Source organism: Marmota monax, unplaced genomic scaffold, assembly GCF_021218885.2.
Source record: "Marmota monax isolate L192 unplaced genomic scaffold, Marmota_monax_Labrador192_F-V1.1 WCK01_AAM20220418_F8-fsc00006, whole genome shotgun sequence".
Taxonomy (NCBI): domain Eukaryota; kingdom Metazoa; phylum Chordata; class Mammalia; order Rodentia; family Sciuridae; genus Marmota; species Marmota monax.
Window position 1 is genome coordinate 21,445,775 of NW_026693712.1, and position 22,380 is coordinate 21,468,154.

The following is a 22,380-nucleotide window of genomic DNA, read 5'->3' on the forward strand; positions in this document are numbered from 1 at the left end:
TGGTGATACTGTCTTACTGTTGTCCTTGAAAAGTAATTGATAATGTGGAAGATGGGTTTGTCAGGGCCAACCAGTGTTCTCAGTTAAAAACAAAACAGAAGTTTGCTATAGTCGCTCAAGATTTAATGTGAAGTTTCTGGAAGGGATTCCTGAGCAATCTTTAAAAGCTAAGTTGCTAGGCTCCAAGGCTTCTCAATATTTCTTTAATTTGGAGAGGAAATGAGGGAGAAGAGTAAGCTATCTCCTAATTTGTTAATTCTGACCACGCAGGAATAAGATGAAAAATTACCAAGAAATTTGTCAAATACTTTGAATTCTGTAACTAAAGATAATTTTATGAATTTAACTATTTTCAATTCTAAATTTCCTATTTGAGCTATGATCAGTGTAAAGATCACAAAAATAATACAAGTCAAATGTTGCTATATGTACTATTTTAAAATACAATATGGCATACAAATGTAGTATAGTATATACTATCATGTAATAATATATAGTATGTACTATTGTGTAATGTTTCTTAGATAACTGGAGAATTTGGAGGTTATATGAAAAGACTATATGTAATAATGGAGTTTAAATCCTTTATAAATTTATAAAATGTTCTTGTTTTGGGCTTTTGAGAGAAGGGAATTGATTTGTAAATAAGGTTTCAGTCAAACTAATTTCTCTGATTAATTTGAAGTGGAATATTTGTATGAGGTGTAGATGAAGGATGCTTTTGGAAAATATTGGACTGAATGTTTATTTTTCATATATGTCTTATCTTTGGACAACTCAGCAGTCTATTTCCTGAGGGCCTTCTTTGGAGAATTTAAGTAAAACATCTGCATAATGAAAAGTCTTTTAATTATGAAAAATGACTGCTAATATTTCACAGCTTTCTAAGTCCACAAAATGATGAGCTGCAGACAGAACATGAATTCATCCTAAATTATTGATTAAATGAGTGCAGATGTAAGCATAAAAATAATATCTTCTTCATTAACATGTAGCTGATGTTCATATTTTTTTTCAATCATAGGAGCTCTAACAGTCAGAAAATTATTATTTTTTTTAAAGCTTTGAACCTTTCTTTTTGCCTTTAGTTGTTTGAAAATCCTGGATATTTCAGAGCTCAGTTTAGTTAAAAATATGATCTTATGGTGCTCTAGGACTTAAAGTTAAAGACTAAATTCCTGAATCTTTTAGGAACAATATTTATGGCTAGAAGGACTGATGATCTCATTCAGGTTAAGATAACATTTCTGCTAAGTCTTCTGAGATAGGAATGAAAGGCATTTCCTAAGGAATTACAATAATAATAGTTTTTTAAAAAAAATACTTAGAAACTACCTTTTTTTCCTGATAATTAATATAAGAAATTATCTTGACTTAAAAAAAATCAGAAAAGACAGGAAATAATAATTAAGAAAATTAGTTGGGTATGGTGACATATCTACAATCCCTGCACTTAGGAAGCTGAGGCAGCAGGGTCATATGAGCCTGGGAGTTTTGAGACCAGACAGGGCAACAGCATGAGACTCTGTATCAAAAAAAAAAAAAAAAAGAAAAGAAAAATAAGACACCTCTGTAATTCCAATACTCAGAAATATCCACTGTTACCAGGATTTTATATATTATTCATACTTAGGATTTCTCATCACTGGGCCTGATAGGGTGGTCCTGGGGTGTATAACCTCCTTGCCCATTATTTTTCTCATTCTCCCTCCAGTCTCCTTAACAGCATTCAGCTTTAATCTTACGCCATCAAATTATACCACTCGCCACTCCTCCTTATTGTTGTCATCAACTATGCCCTGGCACTTTCCTTATTCGTAACATTTCGTTCCTGCCTATCATTTTCTGCAGTACTATTTCAGTAGTCACCTAATGGATCTTTATAAATAACTTTGTCTCTCAGTTTCACTACCTAATCTTAGCCACTTCTTAGGTCATACCCTTAACTAGTGGTTTTTAGTTGGGGGCAGCATTGCTCCTCACAGGACAATGTCTAGAGTCATTTTTGGTTGTCACACTAGGGAGGTGTTATTAGCATCTAGTGGGTAGAGGCCATAGGTGCCACTAATCATCTTTGAGTTCCCAGACCCTTACAACAAAAAATTCTTACCCAAAATGTCAATAATGCTGAGGGGAAGGAATCCTCCTATAATGTGCAGATAGCTAATACTGTCCTCACTATTGTACCTTTCTGAAATACGAATGATTATCAGCAAAACCAGCTCCTTAGCCTAAATATTATGCAGTACTCCGGACTCTTGAGTAACTTTCTATGAGAATCAGATGCTGGTATAGTTAGAACTGAATCACCATTGTCATAGAATGGAAAAATAGCTTGGTGCCTTTTTAACACCTTCTCAGAGATTAGCATTTACTGGTTTAGCTTAGAACCTGGTGAATCAAACCAACCAAACATAGGAAGGCAGATTCCATTCAGGAGATTCTTCCAAAGAAGTAGTTTTTAGAAGTGTGTGTGTGTGTGTTTTACGTATACAATTTTATTCTTATAACAAGCAAAATCTACATTTAATAATACTGTTCTTGTTCTGAGACTAAGTCATCATCCCATTCCCTTAACTCCTTTTTGTTTTGACTCCTTTTGAATTGATTCCTAGGTCTTTATTGACACATTTTTCTCCCCCAAAGACAAAAACTACTTCTTTAATTCAGCGACTAGAAAATAGCTTATCATATTCTGTAGGCTCAGAAAGTTCTGCCAGAACTCCTTAGTCATACCCTTATTGTTGAAAGCATTGATGATATCATATGTTGAAACAATAGTAGAGCCCCCAAAATGCTGATACAGATGATCAACATAAAATTCCACAGGACAGAGTACATCAGTGGCTTTGCTTAACTCTTGTCCTTTCAATTGTTAACGTTTGGGAACTTTCTTTGGAGCTATTAACTAGACCTCTTGTTCTGATGAGGGGACTGATGAAAGTTTATCATTTTCTCAATAGGAAAAAAATCATTCTGTGACAAGAATTTGGGTGATAATAGATTTTTAGTATTCACTGCTACAGTAGGGGTTAATAGTTCATACGAGGAAGAACAGGAACACATGGACATTGATTTCAGATTTCTCATTCTGTGACATTAAAGACTGTGGTATAATTTCTACTTAAGTAGTTCTTGAGGAAGGGATTTGTGGATTGACAATTAAGGAGAGAAAAGAACATATAAAGAATGGCCACATGGCCGGGTGCAGTAGCACACACCGCAATCCAATTGGCTCAGGAGGCTGAGCAGGAGGATCTCAGGTTCAAACCCAGCCTCAGCAACTCAGTGAGGCCACATGATTGGAAGCCAACAGATAGCTTTAGCTTTTGTGTACCCAGGTTTTGGTTGGTGCAGAAATGTTATACCAGATGTCACATGAAAGATGGATCATCTGTATATAGTCTGCCATCTGGGATGTCCCACCAGTTGCTTTTCCCTTGTGGTTGTTGGCTTGTATTAAGTAATCACAGATCATGTTGGGAATCTCACCTAGTAATAGTAGTTGGATGAGTTTTTCTTTTGCCTTTACTTAGCAATAGCTAGCATGATCAGAAACCAAAGTCCCTGAATCATTCTTGATTGTACAGTCACCACTGGAGGATACGTGGATTTAGCCCTGCAGCTCTAACCTCATTAAGTAAATGAAACTCTGGTTATGGGTGGTTTTTATGTGATTTTTTTCCCCCTTCAGTGGCACCAGCAGATGAATTACCTGGTGTTTTTGTACTGACCATTGCTGTAGCCCTCCTTGCTCAGTCTTTGTCTGGTCTCAGCTGGCAAATAAGACCTTCGCAGTCTGAAAACTATTAAAGTTAGCTATTAGATTGCAGATGAAGCATATTTTCAGAGGTGAGCATTGTTTTCTTCATTTATAGGAGAAGCCCTGATATTCAAGCAAAAGAGGAATTATGGAAGCATATACAGTGAGTATTGAGTTTTCCTCATTGTTTTCAAAACCCGGGAAGTTTGTTGTTGTTGTTGTTGTTTTAATCCATGTAGTTTGAATATAGTTACAAGAAAGACTATTATAACAAAGAGGCAGCCTCCGTCTGAGGCCTGGCAACTAGTCTTATCAGCATGATATGGTACAGGCAGCCCTATCACCTCCTCTCCTGGGGTCACTTAGCTTACCTGTAAATGGACTCAGACAGTCCAATAGTTTACAAATGAATACCGAGGGGAAAAAAATCCAGAAATAAATAGATACCTACCACAGGGGAGGGAAGCAGAATTTTCATAGGAAATGAGAGACAGTTGAAAAGTGTGGATGTGGTAAAACTGAAAGAAGGCAAAAGAGCTCCAGAAGAGGTTTCCTCCCGTATTACCTTGGGCACATTCTCATGTTTTCATCTTTGCTCCCAGCTTATATTAGTCTTATTAACACTGCATTTTGGGACAAAATTTGAAAGGGAAAACTCATTTGCTGATTGTGAAAGAGAATAGTGTGTATATGAGCATGGCCACATTTATTTTCTTGCTTATTTTCCTCTAGAAAGGAACTTGTGGATCCCTCTGGAATGTCAGAAGAGCAATTGAAAGAGATCCCATACACTAAAATAGAGTACGTCTTTGAAAATCTTTTCACAAAAGTTTTATTTGTGCTTCTAAGGAAGTTATTCATTCTTACCCTTTATTTGTGTTCCATAGAGTGCTTTAATTTGTCTGTGTATTTTAACTAAAGTTAAAAGTGAATATAGGGAGAGAGGTAGAAAAAAGTGTATCTTACTTCTGCACTCTAGTCAATATCCTGTTAGAGGCCCCTTTTGTATGTGGTAAGTGCAAGGGGGCTTTTGATGATTAATGTCTGTTTTAAAATAAATTCTTGCTGGGCACAGTGGTGCATGCCTGTAATCCCAGCAACTTGGGAGGGTAAGGCAGGAGGATTGTGAGTTCAAAGCCAGTCCCTCAGCAGATTAGCGATGAACAAAGCAATTCAGCGAGACCCTGTCTTTAATAAAATATTAAAAAGTACTGGGGATATGGCTCAGTGATTCAGCACCCCTGGGTTCCATCTCCAGTACCTGCCCCATATATATATATATATATATATATATATATATATATATATATTTCTGAAGTATTTATTTATTGGTAACAAAGTTTGCATTTATCCACTATTTTACCATCAAGAGAATTATGTTTACTACAAAACTGTAAGACCAAGATGGTCCCTGTCATAGAGCTAGCACATTCAGCTGGATAGTCTTCATGAAAGCCTGATAGGTACCCCTGGTTGCTCATCAGTGTGGCTACAGCATACCTTTTACTGTGTTTCCTGCCTTGCTATAATTGGTTCAGAGAAAGTGGGAGCCTTCTTCCTTGCTTTATTTCTCTTCTGCAACACAGGCTTCTTTCCCACTCAGAAGAATTGCTGATTGGTGTTCTCCAGCCTACCCTAACCTGTTTTTATGCCAAAGATTGAATTTTAGATATAATTGAACTAAGATATAATTGACAAAAATTATAGATACTTATGGTATATGATGTGATATTTTAATGTCTACATTGTAAAATCATTAAATCAAGCTAATTAACATATCTACCACCTGACATCATGTTTTTGTGGTCAACCACATTTAATATTAACAACTTTCAAGTGAAGATTAAATTCTTTTTTATTTATTTAATTTTTGGTACTAGGGATTGAATCCAGGGGCACTTTACACCTGAGCTACATCCCCAGTCCTTATTTATTTTTTTATTTCAAGACAGGGTCATGCTAAGCTGCTTAGGGCCTCACTAAGTTACTGAGGCTGGCCTCAAACTTGCAATCCTCCTGCTTCAGCTTCCCAAGTCATTAGGATTACAGGTGTGTGCCAACATGCCTGGCTGGAAATCAAACTCTTAATGACAGTCAAGTTAATAGTTATGATAATGATCAACTTTTTCTGATAGTAGTGCCATTTGTCTGCAGTGTAGATTTTTCTTCCATACTACTGGAAAGCATTCAACTGTAAGGAGTAATTTCATTGAAAATTTGGTGGTAAATATATACATATATGTATACACACACACACACACACACCTATATATACACACACGCCTATATATACATGTATATATATATATATATATATATATATTTGTATATATTATGTACACATACCTTTGAATTCATACAAATACTATAAAGAGCTCCATATTCATGTATGGTCAAGGAAGCATTTTCCTATTGTTAACAGGTGAAAATTAAGGCACTCATGCTTTTAGAGTCCAGAAGAGACAAATTTTATTTTTTGCACTAAGGATTAAATTTAGGGGCACTCACCACTGAGTCACATCTCCAGCCCTATTTTGGGTTTTATTTAGAGACAGGGCCTCACTGAGTTGCTTAGTGCCTCACTTTTGCTAAGGCTGGCTTTGAACTCATGATCCTCCTGCCTCAGCCTCCTGAGCCACTGGGATTATAGGCATGTACTACCATGCCTGGCTGAGACAAATTATTTGAATAATCTGTCTGATGGTAATTTTTTTCTTTATTTTTTTTGGTTTCAAAATTAAGGGAAAATTCCAAATTATCCTGTTTTGACTTTTGCCATATTTGTTTGTGTTTTGTGTATGGGTGTGTGTGTATATATTTTTATTTGTTTGTTTGTGTATTTCTTGTTCAGGACTCAGGGTGACCCAGTCCGCATCAGGCATTCTCATTCACCACGAAGTTACCGCCAGTATCGAAGGTCCCAGTGTTCAGATGGAGAGCGATCTGTTCTCTCAGAAGTGAAGTAAGTAGGTAGCCTGTGGATGTCACCTGCCTGGTGGCTCTGGAAAAGCAGAGTCTGGTAAAGCTCTCTGCAGTGATGGAAATGTCCTATATCTACACCATCACCCTCTTTCAAGTTAAGTTCTGATTCTAGGTGTTATTCATTCATTAATCCTGAAACTCATCTCTGCAGTTCAAAAACAGATCTTGTACCACCACTTCCAGTGACTCGTTCTTCAGATGCTCAGGGTTCTGGTGGCTCTACAGTTCATCAGGTTAGTAATAATAAAGTTCTAAGTGTTGTACTGATGGCCATTTTGAGAAGCATTTTGTGCTTTGGGGAGTTCCTTCAGATGAATCATTAACTTCCTTTTTGAGATTCTATTCAAATAGCATTCACAAAACATGGAAGGAGAAGGAATGAGGAGGCAGCGCTCAAGACCAAGACACAGCCTGATTAAGTTAGGAATAAGAGGTAGAGGATAGTGTGAGATTTAAAATGATCTGAACCTTGTCACCATGCCAAGTATTTTGAAGACTGAAAGTTCATTTGATTAGATTAAAGAAAAAATAGCATCACTAATTTAAAAAAAAAAAAGTCTTTTTAGGTATTTTTTGAGCCAGAGAAACAAAGAGTAGGTGATAGATTAACAGGTGGGGTGACAGATGTTCAATTGTCAAACAGAAGAATTAGTCCTAGTTTAGGTCTGTCCTCCCTATTAGAGAGAATGAGTTTCATGCTGGAAATGTTTTACAAATGTGTTTAAAAGGGAATTCAAGGACACAGTAGAGCACCTTGTTGCTTTAAGAAAATTAACACTCAGTGGAGGTACACAGATGTATCAGGGAAGCACTGTAGCAAGTGTATTTCTATAGTGTTTGAGATCATCTCTCATGGTCTACTTTTTAGCAAAATGGGAAAAATGTGGGCTGAATAAGATATTTGGATATATAGTTGGGTAAACAATCACTCCAAAACCAAAGTTAATGTTTATGAAGGATCAGTGTCAGCCTATTGTTTACAATTCTGTGGTTTTCATTCTTGTTTGGATGGTGGATTCCTTAGAAAAGCCAATTATAACTATTGTCTCTCTCCTCATCAAAAATGTATGAAAATGCATACATCACGGACCACCTGTTAAGCCTGATCCCAGTGGTATCCATGATGTTCTACCTTTCATTTGCCCTGTTTCTTTCTTTCTTGGTGCTGGGGATCAATCCCAGGGCCTTGTGCATGCAAGGCAAGCTCTATCAACTGACCTATATCCCCAGTCCTTGCCCTGTTTCTTTCTTATCAATAATTCAAACAAGGATGAAATAAGTCTGTGCTAATTTTGCTTAGATTCCCTAGTAACAGATTCTGAGATGGAGATTTACAGCAGGAAGTTTATTGAAAAGTATCCTTAGGATTAACACTTGTTGGGGAGTGAAAGAAAAGAGATTTGAGAGGAAAGAGTTGTGTGATATAGTCCCAATTAAGGCAGTAGTTGATTCTGTGGGAAGCTCCAGAGATGGCCCTTTATCCTACCTTGTAATACTACACACTCACCATTTGGCAGTTATCTGATAAGGAGTGCTTCTGGGAGAGACAAGATCTTAAGTGACAAGGCTCTTTTCAGCAGAGGGTAGTTCCTGGGAAGCAGCTCAGTTTTGAGCCTTAAGTAGTTAACCCTCCTGGCAGCTAGAGGAATGAAATTTCGTCTTTGTCTGGAATGGAGATTTAGCAGTAAACACAGCTTCTGCTCTAACCTGCTTACTGTTTGATTAGGTAAATCTGGGAGAGCTAATAAATTGTCAAAACAGATAATTTGTTTCAAGTTGAAAGTACTTTTTCAAAGTTACACTCATGACTGATAGTTTGGGCTTTGCCTTTGGAAAGCTCAAACCTCTTAGGATTATTATGATGATTATCAATAAGCACTAATAGCTTTCAGAGTTTTTTTTTTTGCCTTATATTTAAGTTGGTTTCAACAAGAACAGGAATTTTATTCTACTGAAGTTTTACTTTTCTAACTACTATAGATCCTCAACTTAATTACCATCAATGAGGAATTTCAAGAAACACAAATTGTACACAATAAATGTTGAAAAGGTAGCTCTTTGTTGCATACAGTTACTCAGGTGCATCTTCTGATCAATGGCTCTGATTGTGAGCCTGACTCTGGGATGCATTTGATTTAAAATTCAACAACTAGGTAATGAGCATTTCTAAAGCTTGACATGCACTGGTCTGAGCAATCATCAAAGTATGGCCAATTGGCCAAATTTAGTCTGCTGCCTGTTTTTGTACAACCCAGAAGGTAACAACAGTGTTAAAAAAATAATATGTAAAAGAACATAGTCCACAGTCTGGCCCTTTACCAAAAAAATGTTTGCTTATCCTGGCCTACTTAAAAGTAAACAGGCAAAATAATTAAAATAGTAAGCATTCTAAAGAAATAAGGATCTAGGGGCTGGGGTTGTGGCTCAACAGTAGAGCGCTTGCCTTGCAAGTGTGAGACCCTGGGTTTGATCCTCAGCAATAAATAAATAAAATAAAGGTATTGTGTCCAACTACAACTAAAATTATATATATAAGAGAGAGAGAGAGAGAGAGAGAGAGGTGTCTAATAGTCAATAGAGTCAACCTCACTTTAGATAGTGCCATTTAAAGTTGATATCTAGCAGGTGAGGAGCCAGCCATGTGGGTGGGTGGAAGGCTGAGGCAAGTAGGGGGAAGAGCATGGGAGAAATGCTGAAACTGGAAAGGGCCTGGTTATATGAGGAGCTAAGACCAGTGTGGCCTGAGCATAATGAATGAGGGTAAATAACAGAGGACCCTTAGAATTCAGGGGAAAAGGGTTTGGATTTTATGCCTTTCTAAGTGCCAAAAAGGAAGCCATTAATTTGGCTACCATGTAGGAAAGGGACTGGAGTGACCAGTAGAAACAGGAAAGTTGTGTTTCCTAAGCTCCTTTGTAGTGCCAGAGTTCTGACAGTGTCCTGGTCTATACCCCACCTGGCCTTTTAATGCACAAGCAATAATGGGGTGGATTAGATAGGGACTCAATTCAATGCTAAACAAACTTACAAGGTAGTGTTTTAGATCACTTCCTAGCTGTTGTACTAGTGGTTCTTCTGCTGAAGTCCTTTCTTCTCTCTCACATGCATTCTACCACAACCTCTAGCTATCTAGAAATCTTCTATTTTAGATTCATACTTGTTATTCTTAGCAGAATTATTCTATCAGTCCTTCTTACAAATTAAGGCAGTCATAGGAATAAATGAAAGATAACTACTTCCTAAAGGATGATTTTTAATGTATTTTTTTTTAGTTGTAAATGGACACAATATCTTTATTTTTAATGTGGAGCTGAGGATTGAACCCAATGTCTCACATGTATGAGGCAAGAGCTCTACCACTAAACTATAGCCCCAGCCCCGGACGATTTGTTTTTTAAGTCCAAATGACTCAAAATAGGAATATGGATAGTGTCACCCATATTTGTGAGGATATACTTTCGTGGAAGAAAAAAATGCTTCCCAGTCTGATCTATAGACCATTTGGATCATTGGTAAGGGCAGGAAGGTTGAGGGAAGTAGTTTGAGGTACTGTTAGTGGCATTCTCAGGGCTTCATCCAGTTGTGGGTTGTGTACAAAATTCAATTCTAGAAGTTTTGGGTATAGTGCCCAGGCTCTGGTAACTCAGCCAGCCTTTTTCTCTATGATGAAGCAAGCGCTCACATCACAAATTCTGATAAGTGAGGGAGCCCTTAAGTCATTGTGCTGTGCATATTGTTTCATTCAGTGACTTCTGAAAACAATTTATAATTATGGAAGATTTTAAGTTACTTCAAGCTGTATTTTCATCTCTCTGCCCTGCTTGGAAAAGTGGGAAGACTGAGTCTGGTTTAGGAATTATTCACAAAAAAATGACTTATTTGGGTGAATTACGCCTAAATTTCATGAATAAAATTCACCATGTACATAATTGTTAAGACTGACATATTTTAAGATTACACACATTTTAAATATTTGAGGGAGTATTTGTCAAACAGCTTTTGGTATTATGAACCCGAGTAATAATAACCTGATGTGGTTTTAAAAATAACTGATTTGGCTGTATTTTCTTCTGACTGTATTTTTTCAAATTTTCTTTTAGAGAAGAAATGGGTCTAAAGACAGCCTGATTGAAGACAAATCTCAGACATCTACAAGCAATCTAACTGGAAAGCACACAGCAAAAACAATAAAAACTATTCAAGCTGCTCGCCTCAAGATAGAGACTTGATCCTGGTGAAGGGCCAGGAATGGGAGTGGGAGGGGTGTTGTGTGCCACTGGTACTTTGAAACTGTGAATTTATTCAAACCTTGCAAGTGTTTCTTCAGCACAATAATAATCTTTTGGTTCTTTAAAGGGTCAACTACAGCATACCTATGCTGAAGGGCCTTTTAACTGGAAGGATAGTCTTGTAAAAACTCTAATTTTCCTTTCTGAAACAGGGTAACAAACTATCCAGCTCTATCTTATGTCTGTCCACCACCAGATGCTTCAACCTGGAATCCTGGCCTGCAGCTGGCTTGCTGTGCAATAGTATACCAAGTGGGAGGAAAACATTCTTCCCAGTTCTTGGTGGTTTTCAGCTTCTGCTGAGGTGCACAAGGACTAAGACATCACTTTCAAACTGCAATTTTTACTGATATAAAAGTTCTTTGTAATATCGTATTTTGTGGCATTAAGTTCCACTGTTTATTTACAAATGTTGTAAAAAGCTTTGTTTTTAAGTGCTGCTTTTAATTTCATAAGTGCCCTAGTTGTGTTTTCTGGAAAAAAAAAATGAGAAAAAGGTTTGAAGTGTGAATTTCAGTTGTCATTCCACCTTACTTGCCTCTTTCCTTAGTGATCTTTTCAGACCTTTCCTCTCTGCAGATGACTTTTCAACCTATGGGGAAAATACAAATACTCATCCTCCATCCTTTCTACCTGTGCTTTGGATGCCGTCTCTCCTCAGGATCCTTGCCTCTGCTTTCTATATATTCAGTCTTTTCCTTTTCATGTCTTTGCCACCTGGGTTTAAACATGACTACAACTTAACAGTTCAATTTTTTGTGATCACAAATCTCTCAAGCTACAATTTTTCTTCTCTATTCTTGGCTAAATTCTTTGAAAAGATCATCTTCGTCTTCAGTCAGTGCCCTCAAATGCCTATTTAAAACTCTTATATGGATGCTTCTCCCACCACTCTAATAAAATCTTCCTGTCACTAAATCCCCAAACTTTTACTCTTAAAACATTCTCTTCTGATGTAATGCAATCCTCTTTTGCTTCTACCATTCTGAACACTTTGCAGTCTATATACTCTACCTTTCTATTACTTATTGAGTTTTTCAAACCTCAGATCTAGAGGACCTTTCTCTACTCAGGTTTCATTTATTTCCATGGCCTCAAGAATACTGTGGCTTAGCCTCCAGTGTTTTGCTAAGAGGCCACTTGGATTTTTCAAAGGCTTCAACTAAGCACTGGCCCACAACCTAGACTTAGGGCCATTGTCACAATGTAAGCCTAACTCATTATGGACCTCTATATTATCAAATCCTGTTGATTTTGCCCTTTTTAATACAGTGGTCCAAATCAGTCATCTCTTGCCTGGACAACTGTAGTGGCATCTAATTGGGCCACTTGCTCTGCACTGTTATCTTACTGGATTTTCTTTTCTTGCTTTTAAACACAAGCCTTACATGATCTGGTCTATTTACTACCTCTTTAACCTCATTTTGTAACATGCCTAGCTCCTGTAATAGCCATCTCACAAGCCTCATTGAGCATTCAACTCTAAACCAGAGTACTGAGAAGGGAAAGCAACCAAAACTGTCATATGAAGCAGACCCACGTTATCTAAGGTCTCCGCACATGTCATTTGTCCATATTCACCTTGGAAAAATGGCATCTACCTTTACTCAACTTTGCTTTCTCAGGTTTCCCAGATGTGGTCAAATCTCACTGTGGTATTCATCTCACAAAGGAAGCTTTACTTTTGTGATATTTCCTAGGCTCAGATAAAGGGTCCCAGTGGGTGGAACTGTTTTGCTTATCATTGTGTTCCCAGATCCTAATACATTACTTTTAAATAAAATTTTCTGAATGCCTGAACACACTATTTGCTCTTTCCTAATAAGTAAAGGAAGAATCATTACCCAGTGTCTTAAATTCAAGAAAATCATAGTAGTTTGAATTCATGGGAAGAAAAGTATTTATTTATTTTTGACCCTTGCCAGATGCTATCATAAGACCATCAGTGGCCATGATAGCACTGATTATTTTTTTAATATTAAAAAATTTAATTGTCAATAGAAATTTATTTTATTTACTTATATGCTATGTTGAGAATCAAACCCAAACATGCCAGGTACGTGTGCTACTGCTGAGGCACAGCCCCAATTATTTCAATATTCCTCAGACTCCTGGAAATTTTTTAAATGATCCAAGCAACTTTTGAAGACCAAACTTCCAAAATCCATACCAAGGATGTCCTGAAATAAAAGAAAAGTACATATTTACACATTACATTTTAATATATTAATAAAGAACTTAGTAATAATAAATCCTCAGTATTAAAAGTCATATCATTTCTGGACTTTATGCCCGAGATTTGTCAAGTTTTTCTTACATTTACTAGAAAGAAACAAATCTAATGATATCCAGAATTAGAGTACTATGTTTTTACCTTTTCTCTTCAATATTGCCTACTCGAGAAAAAGATAAAATCTCCACAACTTCTACTTTGATATCATCCTACCTTAAGTCACCTTTGTGCTCAAGTGTTAAGAGGTCAATAGTCCGCTTCAGGCATCCATTTTTTCACCTGAACAAAAATTAGTTAAAACAGGTTAAAAGAAACACATACTGAACACTGTTCGACTTAAAAGACGCATGTATATACAAATTAATGTAAATGCAAACTGTCACTTATGCAGTTCCTACACCAAAAATATAAAATTTAAGGGCAGGAAAAGGCTGCAAAGTATCTATTTATGCCTTTTTTGACACCACATTCACTAGTTTACAAAAGTGAACGGGCAACACAAAGGCTCCGTGAAAACAAAAGTTCGGCTCTACCATGGCAGAGGCTGCTGACTGGCTGAGATGAAATGATTACTGCTTGAAAAGAATACAACTAATCCTACCCGTTAATGAAAATTGAAACAGAACTTTAAACGGTGGGTTACAATTCTTATCCCGAATAAGCTGGTCAATTAGCTTACAAGAAAACTTACCTACAAAGTTGGTGATACTCATTCAGTTTCGGCCAACCTCTGCGCCTGAGCACACGTGTAGCGATATGCATTTCAAAGGCACTTTGCCCGGATGTTGACCCACTTCACAGTGGGCTCCGGCAGGCACAAAGCCATTTACATCGTGGGGCCTTCCCGGGTCACGCGAAAGAGATTTGCACTTACGCCCAAGGCTCCCTGGCGTACAACCGGCGATCAATAAAAGCAAATCTTGTTAATGTCCCATTTCCCGGGAAGGGAATATAGGCCGAAGTCGGCCTCAGGCCCTCAAGAGGATCCTCGGAGGATGTGGCCCATAAGGTTAGGCCGCTGCCGTGCGCGTTTGAGTCTTGGACCCTTCATCGTGACCCGGCCATCGCAGGCGCCTCATCAGGCTCAGGGCGGTCGCCCTTGCTCCTCCGAAGCCCGGCGCCCGGGCGCGGGAAGCCGCGTGGCCAGCCACTAGCCATGCCGGGACCCCCAGCACACCACAGACCCCGAGAAGAATAGGAAGAAAAAGGCGGAATGGGCCTCCCACAATGCTTTTCAAGGACTGGAAAGGTCCACTGTGCTAGAGGCGCGGGGAGAACGGACTGTACCATAGGCTGCCGTACTCTCGTGTGCCGCCGTGTGGCCGGAGGGAAAAGCGCTCAGTGAGGGGCTGTGGGACTGGTTTCCTATGGAAAGAGGAGAGGAGGGAAGGTCCTGTTTGAGGATGGGTGACCAGTGTTTTCGGTAGGGAAGGAGGTTTTATCAAAGGTGGATATCCTACCATCCCTCCTCCCAGGGTTGGCAGCGTATGGTCAGTACTGAGCAGCGGACATAACCCAAAGAACTTGGGACCCAGAGTTTTGTCGGTCGACACAAAGAATTGTCGTGTCAGAGTAAGTCATTCATTTTTAAAGGTTTTATTGAGTACTTAGAGTGCTCTAGGCTCTGTCCTAAATGCCTGGGAATCCGGGTGTGAATGAGACCGACAAGGTTCCAATCTTACGTTCTAGTTGCACGAGGAAGACCCAAAGCCCTAAAACGCGGATACTGTAATTTAACACAGTATTAAGACCCCCCGCCCCGCCAAAAAAAAAAAGCATACAAGGGTAAAGCAACAGAGCAGCACTGTCCAGTAGAAACGCAGTGTGAACATGAATGTAATTTAAAATTTTCAAATTGCCAAATTGTAAAACGTACGAACAGATTAAATTAAGCAGCCCAACCTATGCTAAATATTATTTCAACAAGTACTCAATATAAAATTATTAATAGGATGTTTCATATTTTAAATTCCTACTGACTTTAAAAAATGGTGTATGTTTTATGCTTCAATTCAGACTATGCACATTTCAGGTGCTCAATAGTTCACTGGGCTAGTGATAGAAGATCTGGAAGTGAACTTTTCTTTCCTTGTTGGGCATTGAGTCCCAGGATGCTTTACCACTGAGCTACATCCCCACCCCTTTTTGGTTTTTTGAGACAGGATCTCACTGATCTCACTAAGTTTAGGGCCTGGCTAAGTTGCTGAGACTGACCTGGAACTTGCAATTCTCCTGTTTTAGATTCCTGAGTAGCTGGGATTACAGGGGTGCACCAGTGTGCCAGGCTGGAGGTGAACTTTGAGTACAGAGTGTGGGGGTGGTCACAGGCTATCTGGGGACAGCTGGCCTTGGCTAATGTGATTGGAACACAGTAGAAAGTGCAGTGAAAAGATGTGGTGAAAGAGGGGAGAGCAAGTCATACAGGGAGAGGAATGGTATTTCATGTTGAAATTTTAGAGTTAATTATCACCACAGAAATAAAGCAGAGACTGTTAACTGGCTCCCCACCACCACCACCAACCATAACTCCTTGAAGAGATAGGAAAGACAATGAGAAAGTAATAAACAACAAAATCTTGTTTCTGTAAATCCCAGCAGAGACTTAGCCAGAGATCACAGTCTCTGTTTGAACCTTTGTTTCTTTGAAGCTTAGTGCTAAAAACAAACAAACAAAAAGCTAAACGAATTTATCTCTCAACTCATCAAGTTGTATACATTAAATTCTTATAGCTTTCTGTATCTCAATCATACCTCCATAAAGTGGTTTGAAAATAGAAAATGAAAATACAGGTACACAGCCCAGTGGTCATCACACAAGAATTTACCTGAGTAATAAGAAATTCAATTTGGGAATAAATGTGTAGCAATCAAAATAGCAATCAAAAGAAGGTAAATAAATCCAGATCTACATTAGGAAGTCACTGTCACATCCAGGGTGAGAGAGGTTAGATGTAGAGGAGATACCACCAGGAATGTCATTTAGACACTGAAACAGTCAGTGTGGTGATTATAGTCTTGTCTTCTCCATAGAGAGAGGATGAAGAAATTGCCTCAGCTGGGGCAGCCAGCAGGCTTAGGTTTACATCTAGTCTTAAACTTGTTTCCTTAGGTAAATGAATCACCACTCTGAGCTTGAATTTCCTCATTTACAGATAGAATTTACGCACATGTATATATGGGTTAGTTTAAAGAATTAAGAAAAGTTTGTGGAATTGTGTAGCACTGTGTATGGTACATAATGACATGTAATAAATTATTCAAATGAGTTAGGCTCTTCTGAGGTTTATCCCACCCCAAGTTTGGAACCTTCTTAGATTAATTTGTTAAAGAAGGGGTAGGAGGGATATTCTTCTGTTTTTCTTGTAAAGATTTTGTGGTTTTGCTCCCAACTTATTCTCTTCTCCTTTTCCTTTTGTATCTCTTTCCTAGACTTTGGGTGATACAAGAATAGATAAATAGAGGAAAAATGGTTGTTACAATATTAGATTAGCATTAGGTGTCAGGAAATCAAATCTAAATCTGAATCTTCCTATCTGTTTTGGCCTCACATGTCCTGGTAAGTAAAACCCAGTAATTAAGTATAGGTAAGAAGAAAGGATGAAGAAGATAGGGGATATGTCTTACCTAGTCTCCCTTCCATACTTGCCTATAGGGCTGAGGTACTGTGTAAGGACACACAAGCCACAAACAGTGTTAGTGCAAACATAGAAAACTCAGTTTCCCTGTGTGGTAGGCAGAATGATACCCCCCCCCCCCCCCCGCCAAAGTTATCCATGTCCTAATCCCTAGAATCTGTGAATGTGCTTACATGAGATAGCAAAAGGAGCTTTGCAGATGGTATTGATGTTAGAGACCTTGAGATGGGGCGTTAAAGATGGGAGAAAGAAGCAGAAGAGTTACAGAAAGAAGGCAGGAGAGGTGGGACATGAGAGGTGTTCCATCCTCCATTGCTGACTCTGAAGATGGAGGAAAGGGGCCACAAACCAAATAATATGTATAGGCAATCTTTAGAACCTGGGAATGTCAGCTCATAGCCAGCAAGGAAAAAGGAAATTCATTTCTACAACTGTGCAGAATGAAGCTGAATTATTTCAAAAATTTAAATGAGCATAGAAGCAGATGTTCCTTTAGAGTCTCCAGAAAAGAACACAGCCCTTGGTAATACCCTGATTTTAGCCCAGGGAGATTCATGCAGACTTCCGATTTACCTACAGAGATGGGAGATAACAAATTTGTGTTGTGTTAGCCCTCTAAATTTGTGTTAATTTATTATGGCAGCAAGACAAAACCAATCATGTGAGGTAAAGAGTAGGAGAACTTTATATTTTACTCCACCTTTTCTTGTCTGACCCCATCATCAAGAATGTAAATGAGATTTTTCAGACAAGGTATGTGTATTCCATTTTATAGTACTTACTCCATATAAAGTTGTCATGGGTGTGGAGATCCAATTATATTTTTTCCATATAGAGAACCAATTTTCCAAGATCATTTATCAAATAGCCTATCTTTGCTATACAATTCTATCAGCTGCCATAGTCATATATCAAGGTTTTACCATCTATTCCGTCTCTAACTAGTCAATTTGTCTATCTTGTATCAGTATTGCACTGTCTTAATTTCTGTATTTTTATAATAAATCTTGATAAATGGAAATGTAATTTCCCTGTTCCCCCATCCATTATCGCTACCCAGATCCCTTGATTTTTCTCTTAGCTGTTCTCTCTTTTATAATATTTTGAATTAGCTTGTAAAGTTCAGTGAAAAGCACTGATGGGATGTATATTGGAATTACATTGAATCTGTGATAGCCTGGGAGAAAATTGATCTTTAGGAGGATGGGATGATAGTTAAATTTTATGTGACAGACTTGTCTGAATCACAGGGATCCCCATCTGAGTAAACATTGTTCTGGGTGCTATCAGTGAAGATGTTTCCAGAGAAGATTAGCATTTGAAGTGGAAGACTGAGTAAAGTGATTTTTCCTCCCCAATCCATAAAAGGAGAATTCCTTTTTCCTCTGCCTGACTGACTCTGCCCCCATGGCCCCTATTCTCAGGCCTTTGGGCCCTCCTAAAAGCTATACACCTGTTCTCTGGTTCAGGCCTTTGAACTATACCACTGGCTTTCCTGGGCCTCCAGCTTGCAGAGAGCAGATCTTGGGTCTTCTCAGACTCCTCCACAATGGTGTATGCCAATACCTTATAATAAATTTCTCTCTCTCCCTCTCTTCCTTTCTCTGGAGAATGTTGCCTAATGCACTATGCTGTTCTTTTTGTTTCTTCAACGTCTTTCAAACAAAATTTAAAATTTTCTGGCATAAAGATCTTACACATCTTATGTTCATTTTTAGATCTTATAATTCTGTTGCTATTGTAAATATTTTTAATTAAAAGTTCTATCGAGTTGCTCTTAGCATGTATCAATATAATTGCTTTTATGTAGAGATATTAAATAATTTACATAACTTAAAATGTTTTGTAGATTCTTTTTGGGCTTTCTCCTTAATCATATTCATCTCCAGAAGCTCTATTTCTTCGTTTTCCATTCTCGCGTGTGTGTGTGTGTGTGTGTGTGTGTGTGTGTGTGTGTGTGAGAGAGAGAGAGAGAGAGAGAGAGAGAGAGAGAGGTGGGGAATACTCAGGGTAGGACCTCCAGGAGAGATGCTGAACAGAGTGATAAGATGTCTTAGACATACTTATCTTGCTTATGATTTAAAGGAACGTTCTTATTGTTTCAGCCTAGGTATGAGATGTGGATGACATTTTCATGCCTTTCCTATTGGGTTAGGGAAGTTTCCTTCTTTTTCTGGTTTGCCAATAGCATTTTTGTCATAACTGAATGTTGAATATTATGACCTGTTTTATTCTTCCTCTATCAATATGAACATTTTTTTCTTATAATTTATTAATGTGGTAAATTGTATATGTATACAATTTACATATATATGATATATGTTTTAATATATATCTCACCAGTAGCATTTGTGTGGCATAGATATTCATATCAATTTTGATGTTCTGACACATGATACTGTCATTTATCAATTATGTTTGTAATATAACTTGGGCATTTCCTACACATTTTTGAGTGATGGTTTGAAAATTTTGTGTGGAGTTTTGGGTCTTAAATATAGTTTTTCCTAATTAAATATTAGATGAAACATTGTTTTGAGGGATACATTGTTGTATGATGTGGGGTCATTATATGCAATAGATAAAGTATTGGCAAAACATTAATCTGGGAGCTGTCCTAGAGTATGCTTGTACTGACTTTTAAGTTTAGTTAGACAACTTTTCATTTTTTTCTTTTCTGTGATTTTGTATGATTTTAGAATTATAATTATTATTGTAGCTGGAGATCAAATCCAGGGCTTTATGCATGCTAAGCATATACTCTACCAATGAGCCGCACCCCTGGTCCCTACATTTTCTTAATTAAGAAAAAAAAATCCTCACTTTTAGAAGTGTCTGTCTAGGTCTAGTATTTTCTTCATGGGAAGATTTTAAACTGCTGATTCAATTCCTTAATGGTCCTAGGATCATTCAGTTCTTCTAGTTCTTCTTCAGTTTTGGTAAGTTAAATTTCCAGAAAAATCTCCACTTTCTCTATGTTTTTAAATTTGTTTAAAGAAATCTTTTCATCATATTATCTATTTTAATCCCTGATTTTCCTTATTTATGTTATCTTTTTCATTCCTAATGTGTGCCATAGGATTATCAATTTTATTATTAATCCTTTGATATTTTAAAAAGTATCGACACTATTTTTTCTGTTGACACAATGTATATTCCAATATTTATTTCATTTTAGCAATAATAAGTAACCAAGTTATATTTTATTTCAGATTTACACAAAGTTTGGGGAGAGTCTTTTTATGCTTGCATGGTATAAAATAAACATTCCATGTCGATTCAGTTTTTGCATAGTATTAGAATATTTTCCATGCTGTTCTTCATTATCGATAATGATTTTTTATTTCCTTGCAGATTTAAAAGAAACCTGTGAATAATATGTAAAACGTACATTAAAATGTTTTCTTTATTGAAGGAATTTGACTTTAAAATTATGTTATACATTCTTTTTTAAAATTTTTTTTTAATATTTATTTTTTTAATTGTAGTTGGATATAATATCTTTAATTAACTTACTTATTTTTATGTGATGCTGAGGATTGAACCAAGGGCCTCACACTTGCTAGGCAAACACTCTACCCCTGAGTCACAACCCTAGCTCTTTTTTCTTTCTTTTCCTTTTTTTTTTTTTTTTTTTGTGTGTGTGTGTGTGTGGTACTGGAGATTGAATCCGGGGACACTTTACCACTGAACTACATCCCTTTAATTTTTTTTTTTTTTTTAATTTTGAGACAGAATCTCACTAAGTTGCTCAGGCTGGTCTCAAACTTGAGAACCTCTGCTGCAGCTTTTAGAGTTGCTAAGGAGGATTACAGGTGTATCCATTGTGCCTGGTCCAGGTCTACTCTTAGACCACATAGATAGTGTGAATTCTTAATCCCTCTTACATGGGGGAGGGCTGTTGTTAGTAATTTTCAAAGATGTTCCCTACCATTTTATCCTTTTTCATATTATAGAGGGTATTTATCCCTTCTGTTTCTCTCCAGAGGGTGATCCTCTTCCCCATTTATTTATTGAGGATATTACCTTTCAGGGGACACAACTTTGTGCATGGTTTGTTAGTTCTACTTTGCCTTGCTCAGCCCTCGTGTTTTATCTCCTGACTTCCATGTGACTCTATGAAGCCTAAACTCCAAGCCACCAAAGATAGGTTAATATCCCAGGAAAATGTCAGCTCCAGAACTTCCTCTGGGTTCTTGTTATCTCATTTGTTGACTCAGAGGACTTCCTTTATTTTTCAACTAATTCAGCCAGGCATTTAGAACAACACTTAAAAAATATTTTATCCAGCATTTTTATTTGTTCTGAATTAGAGGATTTAGATATGGCATATCTCTCCTGCCATATTGGAAGACCAAAGCACCTTTTGTGTTTCTTGGTCAATTTGTTCCTTCAAAAACTATCCAGTTTAAGAACATCAGAAGAGTTTATCACTAACCCTGTTCTCTAACTAACTAAACTAAGAGTTTATCACTAACCCTGTGTAAAGGTAGCAATTCTTTCCAAAGTAATTTATAATTTAGGGCAATTTTCACAAAGTCTGTTTTTAAAAAATCTTAGTTAAATTCTTTGTGAAACTGACAAAATTATTCTGAAGTTTATTTGGAATGATAAACTGATGAGAATAATCAGAATAATTTAGAAAAAGAATAAGGAGGAGGAATAATTGCCTTTAAGATACTAAATATTAATTATGTTATTCAATATGAAATCTAATATAAGTATAAAAAATAAATATAAAATATTTTCTGAATTTTGCCAGATAATCAAATTAGCATGGTAATGGCACAGACATTCTTGACCAATGAAATGAAAGCTGTAAGTCAGAAATAGTTTGTAGTGTATATTGGATTTCTTTCTTTTTTTTTTTTTTTTTTGTACTGGAGATTAAAATCATAAACTTTTACCACTGAGCTATATCCCCAGACCTTTTTATTTATCTGTTTTTATTTTGAGACAGAGTCTCACTATGTTGCCAAAGCTGGCCTGAAACTTGTGATCTTCCTTCTTTTAGCCTCCTGAATTGCTAGGATTGCAGGTATGTGCCAATTGTGCTGGCTAATATAGCTTGGATTTTAATATGTCTTAAAGCAAAATCAGCAGAGGAGGGGTGCTTGCCCAATACATGTTTCCATCACATGAGTGATTGATTTCCATTTAGAAAAAAAGAAAAAGAAATTTACTTGATAGTATAATGCAAAATAAGGCCTATGTAGTTTAACAAATGAATAAAAAAATCAAATGATAGAAAATATAGTAAAAATATCAAAGTAAAAACATTTGTTTGATTATAGAAAATATTTACTAAACTTAAGTCAATTTTTAACAAGTTCATTTTATTAAATTTTGAAAAGATTTATCCCAAATAAATACTCACGTTGGAAAAAAACAAAAGCACTTTTTTGAAAGTATATAGAAACTAGTTGCAATGATTGACAGGATAATGGAGACTTTTCTTTTGAACTATTAGAAAATATT

General features: G+C 37.0%; 1 protein-coding gene, 1 long non-coding RNA gene and 1 other non-coding gene across 3 annotated transcripts in view; 1 reads left to right on the forward strand and 2 right to left on the reverse strand.

Annotated features, from left to right (window-relative positions):
* Positions 1-12,834, forward strand: part of Epb41l4a (erythrocyte membrane protein band 4.1 like 4A) — a 229,234-nt gene extending 216,400 nt beyond the window's left edge. The window contains exons 19-23 of the mRNA XM_046460124.2: positions 3,879-3,926; positions 4,496-4,564; positions 6,615-6,725; positions 6,897-6,978; positions 10,846-12,834. Of these exons, the coding sequence (XP_046316080.1) occupies positions 3,879-3,926; positions 4,496-4,564; positions 6,615-6,725; positions 6,897-6,978; positions 10,846-10,974 (439 nt within the window). The 3' untranslated portion in view covers positions 10,975-12,834. The remainder of the gene's footprint in view (positions 1-3,878; positions 3,927-4,495; positions 4,565-6,614; positions 6,726-6,896; positions 6,979-10,845) is intronic.
* An 82-nt stretch (positions 12,835-12,916) lies between these two features.
* LOC124103484 (uncharacterized) lies at positions 12,917-14,482 on the reverse strand. The gene is made up of 3 exons (XR_006855204.2): positions 13,959-14,482; positions 13,481-13,546; positions 12,917-13,214 (listed from the first exon to the last, which is right to left on the reverse strand). It is a non-coding gene; the product is annotated as an uncharacterized LOC124103484 (long non-coding RNA).
* LOC124103799 (small nucleolar RNA SNORA13) lies at positions 13,642-13,774 on the reverse strand. Its single transcript, XR_006855280.1, has one exon. It is a non-coding gene; the product is annotated as a small nucleolar RNA SNORA13 (small nucleolar RNA).
* Positions 14,483-22,380: the final 7,898 nt, after the last annotated feature.